The sequence below is a fragment of the Cetorhinus maximus genome, chromosome 9, assembly GCF_964194155.1.
Source record: "Cetorhinus maximus chromosome 9, sCetMax3.hap1.1, whole genome shotgun sequence".
Taxonomy (NCBI): Eukaryota; Metazoa; Chordata; class Chondrichthyes; order Lamniformes; family Cetorhinidae; genus Cetorhinus; species Cetorhinus maximus.
Genome location: NC_135887.1, coordinates 109417729 through 109441577, shown reverse-complemented (window position 1 = coordinate 109441577; position 23849 = coordinate 109417729). Strand labels below are relative to the sequence as shown.

Below are 23849 nucleotides of genomic sequence, written 5' to 3'. Positions count from 1 at the left end.
AGAAAAAGCAAAATAAGCAGCATCTGAGCAGGAAATCTCAAATTGTGAGGTCACCCAAAGAAAGTCAGGACCCCAATCTCAAGCACCGAACTGACTGGATTAAAAGTTAAAACTATAAACCTTAAAACTGAAAATTTAGAAAGACATCAGCTGAAAAGAATAGGTAAGACTCACAGCGTGAGGGTGCTCAGAGGAGTATTACCGAAACTCTAACCTTTTTCTGCTGCTTAACGAACTTGCTGTGTATTTGGCATTAACTTCACACAATATTCGCCTAATTCAGACCTGCACTCATCAAAAATCTCTGCCCCCATTTTGTTTCCTTTTACTGGGCAGGTTTTGGTTTTACTGTCTTGTTTTCCTCTTTCTTCACTTTCAGGCAGCAGTTGTTCATCATTCTGCCATTCACAGCCCCTCTAGACACATCTTTTGTTTCTTTATTTATCCCATTACCACTCCCTCTTGCCTTGCACCACCAACCTATTTGTCATTTAATTTCTCCTGCGCTCTATCCTATCTCAGGCCTTCTCTTTTGTTCTTCTTCCCACCCTCCCTCCTTTCACTTGCTTAAAACCTATTTCATTTCGAACTTTTCCCAGTTTTGATGAAAGGGCATCAACCTAAAATATTAACTGTTTATGTCTCCACATATACTGCCAGGCCTGCTGAGTATTTACGACATTTTTTAACAATGGCTACATTCAGATTTCAAAATCATTAAGGTATCTCACATCTCGTGAACGGGCTTCACAATCTGATGCTCTCTTCCTGCACTCAAAGGTTGCTGCTCATATTTTCCCAACATCAACAACTCTGTTTAAATGATTCCTTTGTCCTGCTTGTTCTATCCCTCCAGTGTTTCCTGTGTGAGCTGGAGGGTGTGAAATGCAAAAAGAAGAATAGGCAGAGGATGACGGAACAGGGGCAGTTTGAGAAGTAGGGAGAGAGAAAGCTTGAGTGTGACACATGGCAATGCTGGAAAAGTAAGTCATAAAATAGGAGCATTTAGTTTTGTATATTTATAACCAACAGGGATGAACACAGCAGAGTCATAGAAAAAGAATAAACTTTTTTTCAAATCAACTAGGACAGTTAGAAATTACTGCTTGTGAAATCAGTGAGTGATTAAAATTTGTAGTATAATACTCCTTATTGCTTTAATACAGGCACCACTTACTGTAAAGGGGTAAACACTTCCAATGAAATAGGAAAACAGAGGACTATTATGTGAAAGTGTTAAAGCTTTAGTAACGTGTTTCTGGTCTGTAATTTCCACACCGTAATCATGTAATTCCATGTAGTGTCATATTTAATACTTAGGCTGTAATCCTGTCTACTTTCTAGCCTTTAAGCTTTATGAAATTCTTAGGTAATAATGTATGTAATTCTAGACTTCAAACACCATGTAATCTCTAAACTTTAACCTCCATATAATTTCTACTCTATTAACTCTATGTAATTGCTAAACTATTATCTCTACATAATATTTAGGTTGTAGCCCCCATATAATTTCTACACTGTAAATTTCTAGAATGAGTTTTATAAAACTTCAGGGATGTAATCTCTAATCCAAACATCTAATGTTCTATAAAGAGAAAAGAGAGAATTCTAGAAATCCTGAGCCTGACAGCATGCTGATGAGAATATTGGTCTTTCACAGCCTGCCCTCAGTCCAGAGTCTGGGTTGGAAAGCTGAACATTAATGCCCTCTAATGGTGACTTTCCTACATTACAGTGGAACAATTGAGTAATGCCTGACAATGACAGCATCAGTATAAGGCATTCCCGAGTCAGAACAAAGCTTCCTTTGCTTTTGTGTGGAACCTTATCGATAGCTTTCTGAAAATCTAAATATACCACATCCACCATTTCTCCCTTATCTATTCTGCTAGTTACATCCTCAAAAAACTGCAACAGGTTTGTTAAACATGATTTCCCTTTCATAAATCCACGCTGACTCTGCCCAATCCTACCATTATTTTCTAAGTGTCCAGTTATTAGATCCTTTAATACAGATTCTAGCATTTTCCCCACTGCTGATGTCAGGCTAACAGGTCTGTAGTTCCCTGTTTTCTCTTTCTCTCCTTTCTTAAATGGTGGGGTTACATTTGCGACCTTCCAATCTGTAGGAACCATTCCAGAATCTATAGAATTTTGAAAGATGCATCTAGTAGCTCTGCAGCCACTTCTTTCAACACTCTGGGATGTAGATCATTAGGTCCAGAGGATTTATCTACTGCTGTTTTTTATTAATATTAATATCTTGTATTTCCTTGGGCAGGATTTTCCCTTCGTCGGGCGGGCGCGGCGGGCAGACCTGGGAGCAGCCAGGGAAAGGTTCGCAGCCCGCGATCGGCCCCCGACTGCGAATTCACGCTGGCTGGCCAACTAACGGCAAGTCAGTTCGAAAGGTGCACTTCAAAGCTCAACACTGCTGGGGTGGGGGGGATGCGAAAGGAGGGCAAGTGCGGAAGTATGCGCATGCTTGCGGGAGCACGCGCTGAAAGCTCCCTGAGGGCACGGAGCTGTCTCAGGGAGCTGAAGAATTGGAGAAACAAAAATAGAGTTCTAAAAGATGATATTAACATGTCCCCACATGTGACTCAGTCACATGAAGAGGGACATGTTTGAAGTTAAGTAGAAAATTTTTTTCTGCTTTTTTTATTTGCCATCGGAAACCTCATCCCATCCATGGATGAGGTTTAGTAAGAAATGCAAAGGTCGCCCGCCCGCCAACCGAACGGTTGAGCAGGCAGCGAAAAATACAAATTAATTACCTGCTAAAGGGCCTTAATAGGCCTCTTAATTGTTGGCGGGTGCGCTGCTGACTCTCGCGCGGGCCTGCCGACCAAAAGATTGCGCGAGTGTGCAATGACGTCAGGATGCTCGCCCGATGTCATCGCGCGTGATTTTACACCTGATCGGGTCAGGCATGCGCCCACCCATGGGACGTAGAATCCTGCCCCTTGTTTACACTAGTCCCTTGATTATCCATTATTTCTGGGAGTTTTTAGTATTTACCTCCATGAAAACAGACACAAAGTATTTGCTTAATTTCTTTGCCATTTCCTTATTCCCCATTATAAATTCTCCTGACTCCACTTATAATGGACCCAGATTTGTTTTTGCTAATCTTTTCCTTTTTACATACCTATTGAAGCTTTTACAGTCTGTTTTTATGTTTCTCTCCAGTTTACTCTCATTCTATTTTCCCTTTCTTAATCTTTTTCTTTGTCCTCCTTTGTAGAATTCCAAAATGCTTCCAATTCTCAGGCTTACCGTTTTTTGGCGATTTTACACGTCTCTTCTTTTGACCTAATGCAAACCTTGATTTCTTTCATTAGCCACGGTTTCAACTTTCTTTGCTGGGTTTTGGTGCATTAAGTGAACGTATTTCTGTTGTAAACTATGCATTAGTTCTTTAAATGTTAATCATTGCCTGCCTACCATCATACCTTTTAATGTAGTAGTTTCCCAATCTACCATAGCCAATTTGCCAAACATACCTTCATAGTTTCCTTTGTTTAGCTTTAAGACCCTAGTCTCTGATTGGACCACACCACTTTCAAACTTCATCTAAAATTCTATCATATTATGGTCACGATTTCCTCAAGGCTCCTTTGCAACAAGATTATTAGGTAGCCCTTTCTCATTCCACAATACTAGATCTAAAATAGCCTGTTCACTAGTTGGTTCCTCAATGTACCGCTCTAGAAAACAATCTTGCATACATTCCTAGAATTCGTCCTTCATATTAGTACTAATTAGGTTTACCCGGTCTATATGTAGATTGAAATCCCCCATGCTTACTGTATTACCCTTGTTACACGCACCTCTAATTATACTGTGATTTACATTACCACTGCTGTTTGGTGGCCTATAAACAACTCTGTTTTCTGCTCCTCGCTGTTGCTTAGTTCCACCCAAACTGATTCTATGTCTTAATATTTAGAACTAAGGTCATCTCTCACTACAGTACTAATGTCCTCTTTAATTAACAGAGCTACCCTACCACCTTTTCCCAGTTTCCTGTCCTTCCTGAATGGATATTCAGGTCCCAGTTTTGGTTTCCTTGTAGCCAGATCTCTGTAATGGCTATTAGATCACACATATGAATTTCCATTTGAGCTGACAATGCATCTGTTTTATTGCGAGTGCTTCGAGCATTCAGATACAGTGCCCTTAATTCAGGGAAGAGGTAATTGGATAAATATTCAAAAAATAAAAATGTCAAAGGGATACAATAAATCACTTCACAGAGGTAGAAAAGCACTGGGAGGGGTTTAACATCCTATGTCAAATAGGGCGGGGAGGGAGCCACCTGAGCTAGATGAGGATTATGTGGAAGTTCTGTGGATAGGAATGAGAACTGAGGGATGAAAACTAATTCTGGGAACCAGCCATAAAGTAGGTAGCAAGACTGGAACAGGAACCTTGTAGCCACATCAAGGAGAAGGAGACAGAGAGCAAAATAGTATATAAGGAAATTATAAATAAACAAATCCAATCATTTAAATAAAGAGAGAACTTTCACTTATATAACACATGTAACAACCTCAGGATGTCCCAAAAACACTTTACAGCCAATGAAGTACTGTTAGAACTTAGCTAACGTGATAGCCAATTTTTGAATAGCAAGCTCCCACGAACAGCAATGATAATAACCAGAGTATCTGTTTTTAGTGATGTTGATTAAGGAATAAATATTGACCAGGATATCAGGGGACACTGATCTCCTGCTCTCCTTCAAATAAGCCATGGATTCTTTTACATCCATTTGAGAGAGCAGATGGGACCTCTGTTTAAAGTCTCATCAAAAAGATCCCACCTGCAAAAGTGCAGCGCTCCCTCAGTACTGCCCCTCTGACAATGCAGCACTCACTGAGTACTGCCTGCGAGCGTCAGCCTAGATTTTGGATTATGGCCTGGATTTTTAGCCGAGGCGTGTAGCAGGAGTCAGGAGAATTCGGGAAGACTGTGTGGGAGGAGACTTCAGAATGCCGTCATGTGAGTAAAAGTAAATTCTGGCCAACTGGATACTAATGCAAAAGATAGCCCATCATGAGCCTTCTGTAGGAAACTTTAGATTGTGATGTCTGCCTTTTGTAAATGTGTAAAGAGTGTCCACACATCTGTCATTCACTGTTCGCAAAGATCTGCCACACGAAGCCATGTAGATGTCTGCAGCTGCAGCAAGCCACAACACTTGTACAGCAAGTGAAATAAGCATTACACCTCAGGGGCTGCTATCAGAACCCCACAAGCAGATCCCTAATGTCCTGCCACATACCCTTTCACCTATCACATTTTCAAGTGTGGGCACCCAAAAGTGCCTCGCCTATCACTTTTACATCAGCACACTGACCTTACAAGCAAGTGTGACCCCAAGGGAATAATACAGCAGGATCCTATAAGCTCTAGAACACACCATGACATTTTAGGGTGCTTACACACAAGCACAATCCACCCAATCTATGCCCAGACCCTCCAACAAGACCAGTCTGTGCACAACTCGAGATTAAGGTTCCAGCATGTGATTATACATGGGTATTGAGTGGTGCTGCAGAAAATGAGAATCCATACTCATCTATATGATTCCTTCGTTGTCATGACAGAATGTCCTAGAGGAACTGTGTGAGTGAGTCTCATGGAGTAGCTGCACCCAGGTTCGGCGACCAGGACCTAGAGATCTTGGTGCAGGGGGTCAAAAGCCAGAAGGATATCCTGTAACCAACCGATGGAAGGAACCCTCCAGCCATATGAAAAGAGCTTTACAGGCAATAGCGGCCACAGTGAGCACAACAGGCGAATATGAAAGATCTTGGATATAGTGCCACAAGCAATGACCTCTGCACTCAGGCAAGACAAGTTGTTTGACAGAAGCACACATTTATCTCTAGCTTGGGTGTCAGCTGACTGAGGCATTAGAAGGGACACAAATGGCGCAGACATCCCCATCAATAACGATGACTGAATGGATATGATGCTCTTGTATGTCCAAGCATTAATGGATGGCATCTGAATACACACTGCCAAATTGATCAGGCTCTTCCTTGGATGCCAGATTCAATTACCTTAAATCTGTCTTTATTGATTACTTTCAGAAGAGAACGCAAAACTCCAAGGAGGTGGCATGGACCAGGGGTGGGCATGCGAACCCGAGGCTCATTAAACCAATGGAGGAGAGGGCAATGCAGATTGAGCATATACCAGTGTCATTTTCAGACCGTGGCCTGTAATACCAAGAATGACAAGGACAGTCAGCTCTCACAAATGCTGTATTCCTGAAAGGCATATGCAGTGCTGACCTGTGAAGTCACCGCTGACCTGTGAAGTCACCGCTGTGCAGTGAGTGAGGATTTGCAGAAATCTTCCTGCCTTCACTTGCAGCCAGCTGTCTCCCTGACACCTGACTGTGGCCATCCAAGCCCATCATAGTAAAGTCGAGTGCTTACTAATGCTTTCAGTGCTGATAGCAGTTAACTGTGGGATATAAACATCATGGACCCCCACCTTGACCATTTTGTTTCCATTCGCTGGTGTCTTTCAGGAGATTGTGCTGAGTAGACCAATTTATAAGTGGCAATCCGTCTGGCCCACCCATAGTCCTGAGGTGAAGGCAGGAAGATTTCTGCAAATCCTCACTCACTGCACAGCGGTGACTTCACAGGTCAGCACTGCATATGCCTTTCAGGAATACAGCATTTGTGAGAGCTGACTGCCCTTGTCATTCTTGGTATTACAGGCCACGGTCTGAAAATGAACCATGGTGAGTTGCTACACTGACCATTGTGGATGTTTCACAAGTGCCAAAGTGGTGCCAGTTTAAACTGAAAGTAAATGAATGGTTTGGCCATCAACCAGGTGCCTTTATCCTGCATAGTTTAGAGTTGCAGCGTTTCTGTTAGTCGAGCAGTCATATGTGCACATGATGAGTCTCAACTCTCAATACATAGGTGCGCTCCTGAGATAGGGGCCAGGCTTCAGTTTGTTATGAGGTGACTTGATCTCCGCTTCTGTGGCAGTCTCCAGGGTACACTTCCAGGTCTCTCCATCAAAGGGCATCTCAAGGTCAATCCCTCAAGATGGATGAATCCAGACTTCTGATTGTGAAGAATTCAGCCATTGTGATGCCAGAGAGTCTCAAAGAGACTTGCAGATTTTCTCTCTTGCTGGGGAATGGGCATCTCCTGGAAGATCTCAAGGATACTTATGTAGCAACAGCTTGCCAGTCATTTGCTTCTGAAGGTGAAGCAAGATCCTCAATGCTGCTTAGTAGAAGTATCTCTGTATTCGGTCCTCCCTGTTGATTATGGCATCATGGGCTGAGCTGGCCCTAAGTAACCTGGTCACACCTCTCAACATTTCCCCCAATGTCACCCTTCTCCTCCTCCTCATCTTCATCTGAGGGAAATGGCTCCTCCTCCGAAAAGCAATCTACTTCACTAGGCTCTGGATCCTGCATCTGTACACTCCTTCGCTGTGCCATATTGTGCAGCAGGCCACCACTATCCTTGACATTCTTGCAGATGAATATTGCAGTGCTCCTCCCGAGCGGTCAAAGCATTGGAAATGCATTTTAAAAGTCCATTAGCCTCCTCGATGAGTGCCTTGATCTGAAGGTGACTGGTATTATAACAATGTTCTTTTACCATCCTGGTTGGTGCACTGGAGTATGCATCCACCTCCTCAATGGGAAACTTTTGTCCCCCAGTAGCCAGCTATGGACCTGGGGTATAGGCTAAAAAGATGCGGCAGATTTGATTCCCACAAGATGAAAGAATCATGGCAGCATTGTTAGAAAATAGAGATAGCTTAAATAAGTTATATTTGTATTTTCTAAGCGTTAGGAATGAATTTTAGCTTTGGTATTTGAGTTTGATTTGTATTTTTGTATCTGTTAAGAAAGGTCAAATGGAGTTTTAGTTTCACTTTAAAAGGTGCTTGCATTTCTAATGAGGAGTTTTACGTCTCCTAAAGAAAAGGTAAACAAACAAGGATAGAAGAATTGGGCTGTTGCCTAGCAACAGGGGGCTAGAGAGACAGGTCTCTCCTACAGACACACACAGAAGAAAAAAGACAGCAGTTTGACTTGGAAGCTGGTTCGGAAGGCAGCTGCAAAAATGAAGCCACCTGGAAGGGACAGATAGCCAATCCCAAGGTAAGGAAAAACCCCAAAATCCAGGGAGTGGAAGAGGGGAAAGTCCAAAGCAGACCTTCTAGCCATAGGAAGGACAGGAACCTGGAAAAGGCCCTGTTAAGTGAAGAGTGAGGGGCAGAGAAAGGCTCCAAGCTTCAAGGTTAAAGCTTCAAGCTTAAATAACGCAGATTTAAAGTGAGAACAGCTTGCATGAGGCCAGAAGATCCAAAGAGACAGCTGAAGGTCTGTAACTCTTTGCTATGGGCATATGGAGCTGTAGTACTTAAGACAGCTGAGTAAGTGAGAAGAGAGAGAGTGCATGGAAGACGGCTTGAATGCGTGTGGCAACCCAGGGAAGAAGAACATCAGAAAGAGAGTTTGAAACCCTGGAGGTGAACCTTTGCGGAAGGTGCCTGAGAGAAAGTGTCCCTTTGTGAGAAGATTCCAAGGCAAGTTCTTGGAGAATGGAGATTGGAAACCCTCGAGTGAAAGAAGGAGTTCAGTAGACTGGTTGGCTCACGGTGTGACAAGAATCTGGGGGGAATTGAGGACAGATCCAATAGCATCTAGTTGAGGCGGCATCTGTCACTTGGTTTCAGAGTGTGGTGTGTCTGACCACAGAGTGCTCATTGGTATGTGGACTGTGTACTTACTGTGGCCATTAGAGTATAAGATAGCTTTTGTAACTTGTGTTACCCTTATAAATCTGTATATCTGTAAAGGTATAGTTGTAGGTGAAGGAGTATTGTAATATAGTTAATCTTTTCTTGTTGAATAAATGTTTTATTCTTTTGTTAAAAGTTCATCAGCTGACTCCTGTGCCTCTGTTCAGTATCTAAACAAACAAATAAAAGTTAGCATCTATCAAGCTGAGTTCCCCCTGGGATCAGGCTTGCCCAGGGATAACCTCAGCTGGGATCGTAACAGCGTCCAGGAAAGTATGCACGCAACATGAAGAGGGATGCACACAAGCTGTATGTTGATGGAATGAAAAGTCTTTCTATTCATCTATTTGTGCACCTCCTGCAATGGTGCTTTGATAGCAATGTGTATTTGATAGTGATATGTATACAATTTATCACACCTTACACTTGTGGAAAGCCAGCTATTGACATGAGCCCCAGTTTTCTTTGGGTATGAGATTCTACGTCTGTTGGAAAATTAACGTGCTCCCCAACCCTAGCAAAGAGGGCATGACTGATGTTATGTATCTATGGGTGGCTGCTTGCGGAATGCTACAGAGGCCTGTGGTAGAGCCCTGGAAGGATCCAACTGCATAAAAGTTGAGGGCCACTGCAAATTTGACTGCAATTGGCAGGGCCTGAGTACTGAATGTTTGAGGCTCGAGGTCTGCCTCCAACATAGCACAGATGTCTCTGACCGTATCTCGAGATATTCAAAGCCTTCGCCTATACTGCCTTTCAGTCATGTCGAGAAAGCTGAACCTGTTCTGGTAGACCCTCTCCTCAGGGTAATAGCTTACCTTCTTGCTACTCTCTCTGCAACTCATGCCAGGTACCCTGGCTCTAGCTGCACGCTGCTGATGCTGCCTTTCCTCTATGTGCCGCATGTAGGAAGGTCCTGTGCCCATTTCTTTAATCGTCCTTCCTTCCCTCCTTTGTGGACAACATACTCCTCAACCAGCGAGACTGGCAGTCTGTAATGTCACCCACTTGGCTGACAATGCAAGGAATGATGATGAGTAGCACACACAGGTGCATCCTTGCCCTTTACCATTCGCCACACCTCCGCTTCCCTGAGATCAGACGGCAACCTCTATCGCAGAGACAAGTAAATCTTTTAAGGCGCTGCTTTACACAGCTTTATATAAGGCTTTGAAACCTTTACCTCAGGCCTTCAGAGTTGCTCACATCCTCCTAAGGGTCTTGACAGGGTGGATAGGGAGAGGATGTTTTCTCTTGTGGGAGAATCTAGAACTAGGAGTCACTGTTTAAAAATAAGGAGTCACCAGTTTAAGACAGAGATGAGGAGAAATTTTTTCTCTCAGAGGATACTGGGTCTTTGGAACTCCCTTCCTCAAAAGGCAGTGGAAAAAAGCCTTTGAATATTTTTAAGGCAAAGGTAAATAGATTCTTGATAGGGGGTGAAAGGTTATCGGGGTAAGCAGGTGGTTACAATCAGATCAGCCATGATCTTATTGAATGGCGGAGCAGGCTCAAAGGGCCAAGTGGTCTACTCCTGCTCCTAATACGTATGTTCAAATTCAACCATCTGCCAACAAGTTATGGAACACACACTGCGTGTTGAGGACATTTTGGGAGTGAAAATCACAACTTGCTGTTCTCTCCTAACTTTTAAACAGCCTGGCTGATTTGCAACAGCCGTGAGTGTGCTCTACGTCACACAGCTGCGAGAACTGGAAACCCCAGGAATGGGTGCGGGACTTCCAGATCCAGATCCCACCCACTATTTCATACCTCCACGGAGTCTCTCCAACTCCATGAAAATCCAGCCCTATCTAACCCCTCAAGAGGAGGCAGTGGCATACTGGTATTGTCACTGGACTAGTAATCCAGAAACCCAGTGTAAAGTCTGGAATTAAAAGTCTAATGATGACCATGAAACCATTGTTGATTTTTGTAAAAACCCATCTGGTTCACTAATGCCTTTTAGGGAAGGAAATCTGCCGTCCTTACCTGGTCTGGCCTAGATCGTGACTCCTGATCCATAGCAATGTGGTTGACTCGTAACTGTCCTCTGAACAAGGGCAATTAGGAACGGGCAATAAATGCTGGTCTAGCCAGCGGTGCCCACAACCAATGAACAAATTTTTTAAAAGTCTCTGGAGTGGGACTTGAACCCACGACCTTCTGACTCCACGATGACTATGCTGCCCACTGAGCTACAACTAACACTGATAGAAATCTGATTTTGTCAGAGAAAGAATCACTACTACATATACTGTACCAACACAGCAAACATAACCAAGAACATCACCAAGATCAGTGCAGAATAAATTTAAACCGATGAAGAACACGGGATGTGTGAGCCGATGCATGAGTAAATGAAACCACTTACCAGCACGTGTTCTGATATAGAGGCGTTTGCAACAGATGTTGTAAAAACATTGTCCGCGGGTCCAGCCATATTCCCCACAGTCACTGTTGTCACTTCTGGAATCCAGAAACCAGTAGAAAAATAACTATTAACCGTGTTTCACCGTTAAAAATAATAAGCTTATTTCTTCCTTGCATTAGCGCCACAATCAGGCAGTCTAATCTTGGGTTTAAAATGCTGGGATTTGTTTTATTTCTTGCTATGTTGGCAGGTCAGTGTAAAGTGGAATACTGACACACTCCTGTGACCTCACTGGAAATATTGACACACTTCCAGGAGCCGCACATCCCTACCCTCCTCCCCCCAGAATATTGACACATTCCCGAGCCCATCCCCCCAAACCCAAGGAATACTGAAACATTCCTGGGACCACCCCAGAACTACTGACACACTCTCGGAACACCACCCCAGGAGAACTGACACTTTCCTGGGACCAGCACACTGCCCCCCCAACCGTCCAGAATACCTACACATTCTCAGGATGTGCATCCTCTGTCCCCGGTCCCCCCACCCACCCAGGAATACTGGCACACTCCCAGGACTCCCAGGGAATACTGACTCACTCCTAAGATCTCCTCCCGGGAATACTGGCACAGTAAAGGAACATCCTCCCAGGAACACTGGCACACTCCCAGGACACCTCTCCTGGGAATAAGGATGTGCTCCAGCAACACCCACTCCCACCCTTGGAAATATTGACACGCTCCTGTCCCCCTCAGCAATACGGACACACCCCCAGGACTCCCTGCCAGGAATACTGTCACATTCCCAGGATTCCTTGGGAACGCTGACACTCGTCTAGGACCATCATGGAAATGCTGCATATCAAGACCAAGGACCTTGTGTGTTGCTAATCTGAATTTGTGCCAGTCACCTGAAAGTCAAACTTGCATTAACTTTTAATTTATAATAGGAACATACAGTGGTGATATTCCCCACCCATCAATTAAACACAATCTCTCCCACACACTTTCCCGTCCCTACTCCTTGCATTGTTGAATAATCCCACCCGTAATTAGGCAGGTGTATTAGAATGAAATGCTAATGAGGGGTTGCATCCTCTGCGATATTTCCATCTATTTGTGAAATTTGAACGCTGGTACCCATTCGTGATCAAAGGTGGGTGCAGGATGTGAGAACAGTAGCAAATTTCTATCCAGCGCTCACTGCAGGAATCAAGAGTGACCATACAATGTTTTTTATTCATTCTTGGGACATGAACATTGCTAGCTGGGCGAGCATTTATTGCCCATCAGAAAGTAGTGGTGAGCCGCCTTCTTGAACCGCTGCAGTTCATGTGGTGTAGGGGCACCCACAGTGCTGTTAGGAAGAGAGTTCCAGGATTTTGACCCAGTTACAGTGAAAGAACAGTGATATAGTTCCGACTCAGAATGGCGTGTGAGTTGGAGAGGAACTTGCAGGTTCTCGTGTTCCCGTGCATCTACTGCACTTGTTCTTCTAGATACTGAGTGAATGCCACTTGATGGCACTGTAAATGGCACGTTCCATCACTTTGATGATGACTGAGAGTAGACTGATAGGGGTAATTGGTCAGATTGGAATCGCCCTGCTTTTTGTGGACAGGACACACAGTACCTGAGCAAATTTCCTATCGTTGGGTAGATGCCAGTGTTGTGCCTCTCCAGGAACAGCCTGGCTAGGGGCACAGCTAGTTCTGTACTATGGCCAGGATGTTGTCAGGGTCCATAGTCTTCGCTATGTCCAGTGAACCAAACTGGCTAAAGACTGGCATCTATGTAATGGGAACCTCAGGAGGAAACGGAGATGGATCAGGGGAGGCGATGGCACAGTGGCATTGTCACTGGACTAGTAATCAGGAGACCCAGGGTAATGTTCTGGGGACTCAGGTTCGAATCCCGCCACGGCAGATAGTGGAATTTAAAAGTCTAACGACAACCATTGTCGATTGTTGTATTAAAAAACCATCAAATGGCCCTTAATCTGTCACAGATGCACTCTGAAATGGCCTAGTAAGCCACTCAAAGTGAAACCGGAAATGACAACTCAGCCCTGTCGACCCTGCAAAGTCCTCCTTAATAACATCTGGGGGCTTGTGACAAAATTGGGAGAGCTGTCTCACAGACATAATCATCACACAGATAGTGTCCAAGACACCACTATCACCATCCCACCGGCAGGGTGGACCCAGCAGAGGTGGTGGCACGGTGGTATACAGTTGGGAGGGAGTCCTCAACATTGAGCCTAGATCCCATCAAGGAAACCTCCTGCTGATTATCATGCTTCCTTCCTCAGTTGATGAATCAGTGCTCCTCCATGTTGAACACCACTTGGAGGAAGCACTAAGGGGGAAAGGGAGCAGAATGTACTCTGGGTAGGGGACTTCAATGCCCATCATCAAGGGTGGCTTGGTAGCACCACTACTGACCGAGCTGGCTGAGCCCTAAAGGGCTGCTAGACTGGATCTGTGGCAGGTGGTGAGGGAAAAACATACTTGACCTCACCAACCTGCCTGCTGCAGATGTAACTGTCCATGACAGTATCAGTAGGAGTGACCACCGCACAGTTGCTGCGGAGACAAAGTCCTGCCTTCACATTGAGGATACCCTCCATCGTGTTGTGTGGCACTACCACTGTGCTAAATGGGATAGATTTCAAACAGACCTAACAACTCAAGGCTGGGCATCCATGAGGCGCTGTGGGCCATCAGCAGCAGAATTGTACTTGAACACAATCTGTAACCTCATGGCCCAGCATACCCCCCACTCGACCATTACCATCAAGCCAGGGGATCAATCCTGGTTCAATGAAGAGTGCAGGAGGGCATGCCAGGAGCAGCACCAGGCATACCTAAAAATGAGGTGTCAACCTGGTGAAGTTAGAACACAGTTCTACTTACATGCCAAACAGCAAAAGCAGCAAGTGAGAGACAGAGCTAAGTGATCCTACAATCAACGGATCAGATCTAAGCTCTGCAGCCCTATCACATCCAGTCGTGATTGGTGGTGGACAATTAAACAACTCACTGGAGGAGGAAGCTCCACAAAGCTTCCTCAATGATGGGAGAGCCCAACACATCTATGCAAAAGATAAGGCTGAAGCAGTTGCTACAATCTTCAGCCAGAAGTGCCAAGTGAATGATCCATCTCAGCCTCCTCTAGAGGTCCCCAGCATCACAGATGCCAGTCTTCAATCCAATTCAGGCAATATCAAGGGACAGCTGAAGGCATTGGATAGTGCAAAGGCTATGTGCCCTGACAATATTCTGGCAATAGTACTTGTGCTCCAGATGTGCCACACCCCTAGCCAAGCTGTTCCAATACAGCTACAACACTGGCATCTACCGGTTATGTGGAAAATTGACCAGGTATGTCCTGTACACAAAAAGCAGGACAAATCCAATGGCCAATATCAGTCTACTCTTGATCATCAGTAAAGTAACGGAAGGGGTCATTAACAGTGCTGTCAAGCGGCACTTGCTTAGCAATAACCTGCTCACTGATGCTCAGTATGGGTTCCAGCAGGGCCACTCAGTTCCTGACCTCATTACTGCCTTGGTTCAAACATAGACAAAAGAGCTGAACTCCAGAGGTGAGGTGAGAGTGACTGCCCTTGACATCAAGGCAGCAATTTACCAAGTGTGGCATCAAGGAGCCCTAGCAAACCTGGAATCAGGGGGAAAACTCTCCACTGGTTGGAGTCATATCTAGCACAAATGAAGGTGGTTGTGGTTGTTGGAGGTCAGTCATCTCAGCTCCAAGGCATCACTGCAGGAGTTCCCCAGGGTAGTGTCCTCAGCCCAGCCATCTTCAGCTGCTTCATCAATGAACTTCCTTCCATCATAAGGTCAGAAGTGGGGATGTTCGCTGTTGATTGCACAATGTTCAGTACTGCTCACAACTCCTCAGATACTGAAGCTGGCTGACAAGTTGCAAGTAACATTTGTGCCACACAAGTGCCAGGCAATGACCATCTCCAACAAGAGAGAATCTAACCATCGCCCCTTGACGTTCAATGGCATTACCATCACTGAATCCAACTATCAACATCCTGAGGGTTACGATTGACCAGAAACTGAACTGGACAAGCCATATAAATACTGTGGTTATAACAGCAGGTCAGAGGCTAGGAATCCTGCAACGAGTAACTCACCTCATGACTCCCCAGAGCCTGTCAACCATCTACAAGGCACATCAGGAGTGTGATGGAATACTCCCCACTTGCCTGGATAATTGCAGCTCCCACAGCATTCAAGAAGCTTGACACCATCCAGGACAAAGCAGTCCGCTTGTTTGGCACCACATCCACAAACATTCACTCCCCCCGCCACCAACGCACAGTAGCAGCAGTGTGTACCATCTATAAGATGCACTGCAGGAATTCACCAAGGCTCCTTCGACAGCACCTTCCAAACTCATGACCACTAACATCTAGAAGGACAAGGGCAGCAGATAAATGGGAGCACCATCACCTGGAAGTTCCCATCCAAATCACTCACCATCCTGACTTGGAAATATATCACAGTTCCTTCACTGTCGCTGTGTCAAAATCCTGGAACTCCTTTCCCAACAGCGCTGTGGGTGTACCTACACCACATGGACTGCAGCAGTTCAAGAAGGCAGCTCATCACCACCTTCTCAAGGGCAATTAGGGATGGGCAATAAATGCTGGCCCAGCCAGCGAAGCCCACATCCCATGAATGAATTTTTTAAAAACTAGGCACTTCTGACTGAAGATGATCGTAAAAGCTTCAGCCTTGTCTTTTGGACTCATGTGCTGGTTCCTACCTGCATTGGCAATGGGGATGTTTGTGGAGCCTCTTCCTCTTGTTAGTTGTTTCATTGTCCATCACCATTCACATGTGGATTTAGCAGCACTGCAGAGCTTTGATCTGATCCATTAGTCATGGGATCACATAGCTCTGTATGTTGCATGCTGCTTCAACAGTTTAGTATGCATGTTATAGCTTCACCAGCTTGGCAACTCATTGTCGGGTCTGCATGGTGCTGCTCCTAGCATGCTCTCCTGCACTCCTCATTGAACCAGGGTTGGTCCCAGGGCATGATGATAACGGTAGAGTGGGGGATATGCTGGGCCATGAGGTTGCAAATTGCGTTTGAATACACTTCTGCTGCTAATGGCCACAATGCATCATGGATGCCTAGTTTTGAGCTGCTAGGTCTTTTCTGAATCTATCCTATTTAGCACATTGGTAGTGTCACACAAGATGGAGGGTCAGCATGACGACAGGTGTGGGCTGCACAAGGACTATGTGGTAGTCACTCCTACCAATACTGTCATGGACAGACGCATCTGCGACAGGTAGGTTGGTGGGGATGAGGTCCAATAGGTGTTTCCCCTCATGTTGGTTCTCTCACCTGCTGCAGGCCCAGTCTGGCAGACATGTCCTTCAGGACTCGGCGAGCTCAATCAGTGGTAGTGTCACCAAGCCATTCTTGATTATGGATGCTGATGTCATTCACCCAGACTGCATTCTGTGCTTCTTCCAAGTGGTGTTCAACATGAAGGAGCACTGATTCATCAGCTGAGGGCAGTAGGTGGTAATCAGAGGAGGATTCCTTGCCCATGTTTGACTTGACATGAGACCTTGAGGTGTGGAATAAATGTTGAGGACTCTCAGAGATACTCCCTCCCAACTGTAAACACTGTTCTACCATCTCTGGTGGGTCTGCCCTGCTGGTGGGACAGAATATACCCAGGAATAGACACATGTTGCTGAAGCTTTTCGTCTTGCACCCATCAGGACAATTTGCAAGAATACCAAATTGTAAAGGGAACAATAATTTATGCTACATCAGAAGAGTTTACAGATTGGTTGGCAAGTGAACTCTGATTGTTGGCATTGTTGCCATGGATAATGCACCAGTTAACTGATAACTGTTTTGTTCCAATTCAAACCAGGCAGGTTGACTCTGATTGGTCAAGGCATTGCCCTGGAGAATATGCCATTTTGTTTAGTTGAAAAAGGCGCAATGTTTGCATATGTTCTTTTTGTCTACAAAGGACAGGGCCCTGTGTATTAATATATGTAGCTTCTAGCATGTGTAAGTGAGCCACACTGCGAGCTACTGAATTTAAACAAAGCTTGGCAGTCAACTGAGAGTTATCAGTTAACTGGTGCATTCTCCATGACAACGCCTCTACCAATCAGAGTTCACTTGCCAACCAATCAGCACTCTCTTCTCGTGCAATATAAATTGTTGTCCCCTTTACAATTTGATATTCTTTCGAATTGTCCTGATGAGTTCTAGACAAAAAGCTTTGACAACGTGTCTTTTTTCACAAGACTCAAGTTTTGTACTACCAAATGGCTATCTGTACGCCCAGGAAAGGTGGTGAAGACATGGGGCATTGGCACACTCACAGAATTTTAACTATTAACCAACATCAGGCTGTTGGTTGACTAATCTGTGGGACAGACCTCCCAACTTTGGCGCAAGTCCCAAAATGTTAGTGAGGGCTATGCAGGGTGTCACTCGATCATGTAATGAATTTGACACAATTGAGCAACTAGCTCCTTCACTCCAGTGAAGAGTCAAGCAGGTTTAGTGCAACACATATAGGCCCAGACCAGGTAAGGACAGTAGGTTTCCTTTCAAAAAGGACATCAGTGAACCAATATGCAAACAACTCAAGAGCCAGAAGACTGGGGAAACTTATCTGGCAAGAGAAGGTCCCAACAATTCCTATGATTCAGATAACTAGGGTGACTGTGTGCTAGTAAAATATGATGGTGCGCAGTTAAAACGTTCCCATCAATTCTAGTCAAACAATCAAAACTGCAAATGAATGGTCAATGAATTGGAATGAAGCCAGACCAGGTCCTCAAACCCCTGTGGGCCAGGAGCAGCCTTCATTGAACTTGTGGTCTAATATTTGGTGTCCACATCAGTTGGGGGATACATTTGCCCAGTGCCAATTTTGGACGCTACACAGAGATGGGCCTGGTTAGATGTTGGTTAGGACACCATCTGGGAATACCAGGGGCAAAAATTGAAACTCTGCAGATTCTATACCTCCAAATTGGGGGTCAAGTGTGAAGAAAGCACTTTGAACATGAGAATGAAGGAGCTGCAATCAGCCATGACTTGCGGGAATAATTGGAGGTGGTGAATTATCAACATCAGATAACTTCAAAGCATGTTGCCACCAATATAATCCAATACAATGAGCCGAGTGAGAAATCCCTGACACTTGAACATACTTCTGCTCATATTCTCTCAGTTTATTGCTAAGTTCCCTGTCACACAAGAATTTTCCATCTATAAATTTATTAACTTTTCAAAAATATTTCGAATTTGCTTGTTCACCTGCCAGCATTTTCACCTGAGGAAGAATGCTATGGCATCAAACATTACTCTATGGATTGGAACCCAGGCTGAAGGTTCATAGCATTGATCACAAATCTCTCACTCCCCCTCTGTACATGCAACACCCCCTTCCATTTTGCCACAAACCCTGTTATTCTCCTGGATGTCCCCTCAACTCAGTACACCTGGACCCTGGTTTCCCCCTCATCCCAATCGCACCTTGTCCCCGAGCCACAGTTACACCTCAGACAATTCACTGCTCACCCCATGGGGATGCATATCCCCTTATTTCCTGTACCACTTTTTCCCCTCTCAATCCACACCCTCCACCCAGTTCCCCTCGCAAGTACTAGAACACACTTCACAATCCCATCCAACAGTCATCCCCACCATCTATCCCCACCTGCAAACCCCCAGCCCTTCCCGTCCATCAAACTCTCCCCAACCCCTTCCCCTCCATGCCAAAATCTCCCACCCACCTCTTCCCCTCCATTCCCCCTAAATCACCCCCTACCCCTTCCCCTCCACCCCAAAATCTCCCCCAACCCTTTTCCCTCCACCCCCCCAAAATCAAGCCCCCCCACCTCTTCCCCTGCACCCCCAAATTCAAGCCCCACTCCTTCCCCACCCTTTAAAATCTCCCCCCATTCCCCTCCCCTCTCCTCCTAAGATCTCCCCCCACACCCCTTTCCCCCAAAATCTACCCGACACCATCTCCCGCTCGTCCAACCAATGATTTGTTTTCGCCGGCATGGCGATTCCACCACCTTTAAACACTCAATATCAGTCGGCGGTAAAATAATTCCGGTTGCATCGGGCCGAGAACGACAGCTGCAGCCGAACCCCTTCGGGCCTGCTCGGCTCCGCTCGGCTTTTCCTGTCACCCCCCGAGCCTAAACCGGCTGGGTGGCCGACACTACCTCGCTTTATTTAATTTTATTTATTGTTGTATCTGCCCCAGGGCCCGCCCGGTTCCTTTTATTTTTCACATCCAGCCGATGCTCCCCTCACCCTTCGCGGCCACACTCGCCTGCGAAGCCGCCCTCGTCCGCACTCGGCAGCTGTTCGGCGATGTCGATCTGCTCTTCCCCCATCACCGAAACTGCCGTCACTTCAGGCGACTCCATGCCGATTCCCTTCGCCTCCATCGCCTCTTCGCCGAGCGGCGACCGGCCGCTGCCGAACTCTCCCGCCGGCCCGAGTGATCCCGATCCACCCCCCGCCGGCCCGAGTGATGCCGAACCCTCCTGCCGGCCCGAATGATCCCGACCCTTCCCTCCGGCCCGAGTGATCCCGAACCCTCCCGCCGGCCCGAGTGATCCCGAACCCTCCCGCCGGCGCGGGTGATGCCGAACACTCCCGCCGGCCCGAGTGATGCCGAACCCTCCCGCCGGCCCGAGTGATCCCGAACCCTCCCGCCGGCCCGAGTGATCCCGAACACTCCCGCCGGCCCGAGTGATGCCGAACACTCCCGCCGGCGCGGGAGATGCGGATCTTTGCCGAACCCGAGAAGGAGGGGGCGTGACTTAGCTGCACAAACTTTTGGCGAAACATGTGTTTTTTCTGAACTTTATTTTGGCCTCTTTTACTGCGCTCAGTAATCAAAATAATTCAGCAAGGAGCATTTTACTAACTGCATTAAAAAGTAAATATACACACAATCAGAGGCCAAAATATAAAAGCAAAATACTGCATATGCTAGAAATCTGAAATAATACAGAAAATGCTGGAAATTCTCAGCAGGTTAAGCAGCCTCTGTGAAGAGAAAAGAATAGTTAAAGTTACAAATATGTGACCTTTCATCAGGCGTCAGTCTGTGGTGTGAAGTTAATTGACAAAATAAAATTGGATTTTAATCACGGAATTGTTGCAGCGTTAGGAGGCCATTCGGCCCATCGTGTCTGCACTGGCTCTCTAAATAAGCAATTCACCTCGTGTCATTCTCCTGCTTCTCCTCATAACCCTCTTGAATGCCTCCATTGAATCTGCCTCCACCACACTCAGGCAGTGCATTCCAGGCCCTAACCACTCACTGTGTGAAAAAGATTTTTCTTATATCGCTTTTGCTTCTTTTACCAATTACCCTTAATCTGTGCCCTCTGGTTCTCGAACCTTCCACCAATGGGAATAGTTTCTCCCTATCTACCCTGTCCAGGGCCTTCATGATTTTGAATACTTCTATCAAATCTCCTCTCAGCCTCCTTTTCTCCAAGGAAAAAACTCCCGACTTCTCCAATATACCTATATATAATCCAGGGATTTCTCATCCCTGGAGTCATTCTCATAAACCTCTTCTGCTCTGTCTCCAGTGCCTTCACATCTTTCTTAAAATGTGGTGACCAGAACTGTACGCAGAACTCCAGCTGAGGTCTAACCAGTGTCTTATTCAGCCCCCTTGCTCTTGTACTTTATGCCCCTATTAATAAAGCCTAGGATACTGTGTGATTTATTAACTGCTCCCTCAACCTGTCCTACCACCCTGAATGCCTTATGCACATATAAACCCAGGTCCCTCCCCTCCTGCATCCCCTTTAGAGTTATACCCTATATTTTATACTGTATCTTCATGTTCTTCCTACCAAAATGTATCACCTCACATTTCTCCACATTGAACTTCATCTGCCACCTATCCGCCATTCCACCAACTCGTCTCTGTCCTTTTAAAGTTCTACACTGTTGTCCTCGCAGTTTACAATGTTTTCAAGTTTTATATCATCTGCAAATTTCGAAATTTTACTGAGACACCAAAGTCTAGATCATTAATATATATCAAAAGCAAGGGTCGCAATACCGACCCCTAGGGAACGCCACTACAAACCTGTCTCCAGCCCGAAACATCCATTAACCATTACTTTCTGTTTCCTATTACTCAGCCAATTTTGTATCCATATTGCTACACTCCCTTTTATCCCATGAGCCGTAACTTTTCTCACAAGCCTGTTGTGCAGCACTGTATCAAATGTCTTTTGGAAGTCCATGTACACCACATCGACAACATTGCCCTCATCAACCCTCTCTGTTACCGCTTCGAAAAGCTCCAGCAGGTTAGTTAAACATGATTTTCCCTTAAGAAATCCATGCTGGCTCTCCTTAATTAACCCACATGTGTCCATGTGATGATTAATTCCACCCCAAATTATATTTTCCAGAAGTTTCCCCACCAGCGGAGTTAAACTGACTGGCCTGTAGTTGCTGGGCTTGTCCTTACCCCCTTTTTTTCACAAGGGTATAATGTTTGCAATTTGCAAAAAAGGCACCACCCTTGAGTCTAAGGAAGGCTGAAAAATTATGGCCAGTGCCTCTGCAGTTTCTACACTTGCTTCCCTCAATATCCTTGAATTCATCTCATCAGCTCCTGGTGCCTTATCATCTTTAAGTACGGACAGCCTATGCAATACCTCTTCCTCATCAATTTTAAACCTTTCCAGTAATTGATTTTCTCCTCTTTCACCATGGCCTGGGTAGCACCTTCTTCCTTAGTAAAGACAGACACAAAGTATTCATTTAATGTTTCAGCCATGTCCCCTGCCTCCATGTGTAAATCCTCTTTTTGAGTCCCTAATCAGCCCCACTACTCCATTTACCACCCTGCTACTATTTATATGCCTATAGAAGACTTTGGTATTTCCTTTTATGTTCGTTGCCAGTCCTTTTCATACTCTCTCTTTGCTTCTCGTATTTACTTTTTTATCTTCCCTTTGAACCTTCTGTATTCAGCCCGATTCTCATTTGCATTTCCTACCTGACATCTGTCATAGGCACATTTTTTCTTCTTTATCTTAATTTCTACCTCCTTTGTTATCCAGGGAGCTCTTGGTTTGTTTGCTCTATCTTTCCTTTTTAAGGGAATATACCTTGACTGTGCCCAAACCATCTCTTCTCTGAAGGTAGCCCATTGTTCAGCTACCATTTTCCCTGCCAACCTTTGGCTCCAATTTATTCGGCCCAGGTCCATTCTTAGCCCACTGAAGTTGGCTTTCCCCAGTTAATTATTCTTAATCTGGATTGTTCATTGTCCTTTTCCATAGTCATCCTAAACCTTATGATGCAATGATCACTGTCCCCTAAATGTTCTCCCACTATCACTTAATCTACTTGGCCCACCTCATTCCCAAAAACCAGGTCTAACAATGTCTCCTTTTTCATTGGACTGGACACATGATGTTGTAGAAAATTCTCCTGAACAGTTCCCCATTATAACTACTCTATAATTGTTGCACCTCTCTGTAATTTCCTTGCAGATTTGTTCCTCTACCTACTTTGCACTAATTGGTGGCCTATATACTACACCAAGCAATGTAATTGCACTGTTTTGTGGTCTTTAGCTCTAGCCAAATAAATTCTGTCCTTGACCCCTCTGGGACATCTTCTTTCTCCAGCACTGCAATGTTCTCCTTAATCAATAATGCTAACCCTCCCCCTTTTCTTCCTTTCCTATCTTTCCTGAACACCTTCTATCCAGGAATATTTAATACCCAGTCCTGCCCATCCTTGAGCCAGGTCTCTGTTATAGCCACAACATAATTCCACATGGAAATCTGTGCCCGTAACTCACCAATCTTATTTGCCATACTCCATGCATTCACATACATGCACTGTATCCCTGATTTAGACTCTATTACTTTCTCCTTTACTCTGACCCCACCTATTAACTTTTTATTCTCTATTTTAGTGCTATCTGTCTCTCCCAGTATTTTGTGCACCGTGGTACTCCTCTCATGGTTTCCTCCTGATATTTTCTCCTGGTTCCCATGCACCTGCCAAGTTAGTTTAAACCCTCCCCAACAACACTAGCAAAATGCCCTGCAAAGAACTTAAAGCTCTCTCTCTCCTGCACCATCTTTCCAGCCACGCATTCATCTGTCTTATCTTCCTATTTCTGTACTCACGCGTGGCACTGGAAGTAATCCAGAGATTACTACTTTTGAGGTCCTGCTTGTTAATTTTCTACCTAGCTCCCTACGTTCTGACTGCAGGACCACCTCCCTCTTTCTACCTATGTTGTTGGTACCATTGTGGAACATGACTGCTGGCTGTTCACCCTCACCCCTCAGGGTTCTCTGCAGCCCCCAAGTGACATCATTGACCCTGGCACCAGGGAGGCAACACACCATCCTGGATTCACATCTGTGGCCACAAAACGCCTATCTGTTCCCCGAACTATCAAATGACCTATCACTTTTGCTCTTCCAGGCTTCTTGTACCCCCAGTCCTGTGCAGCTGAGCCAGATGAACCATCACTCTTATCAGTATTCAGAACTAAATAATGGTTAGAGAGTGGGATGCACTCAAGGAACTCTGGCACTACCTGCCTGTTCTTT

The 23849-nt window shown here is 45.4% G+C and overlaps 1 protein-coding gene across 2 annotated transcripts in view; it reads right to left on the bottom strand.

The window, feature by feature from the left end:
* The window catches only part of LOC144684915 (deformed epidermal autoregulatory factor 1 homolog), an 84099-nt gene extending 64384 nt beyond the window's left edge, over window positions 1-19715 (bottom strand). The window contains exons 1-2 of one of the 2 annotated variants that reach the window (XM_078549326.1): window positions 19559-19715; window positions 11180-11274 (exon numbers count right to left, since the gene is read on the bottom strand). In XM_078549326.1, coding sequence (XP_078405452.1) covers window positions 11180-11274; window positions 19559-19676 — 213 coding nt within the window. In that variant the 5' untranslated portion in view covers window positions 19677-19715. Of the gene's footprint in view, window positions 1-11179; window positions 11275-19558 lie in introns of those variants that run through there. The other variant, XM_078549327.1, reaches the window with a different exon arrangement.
* Window positions 19716-23849: the final 4134 nt, after the last annotated feature.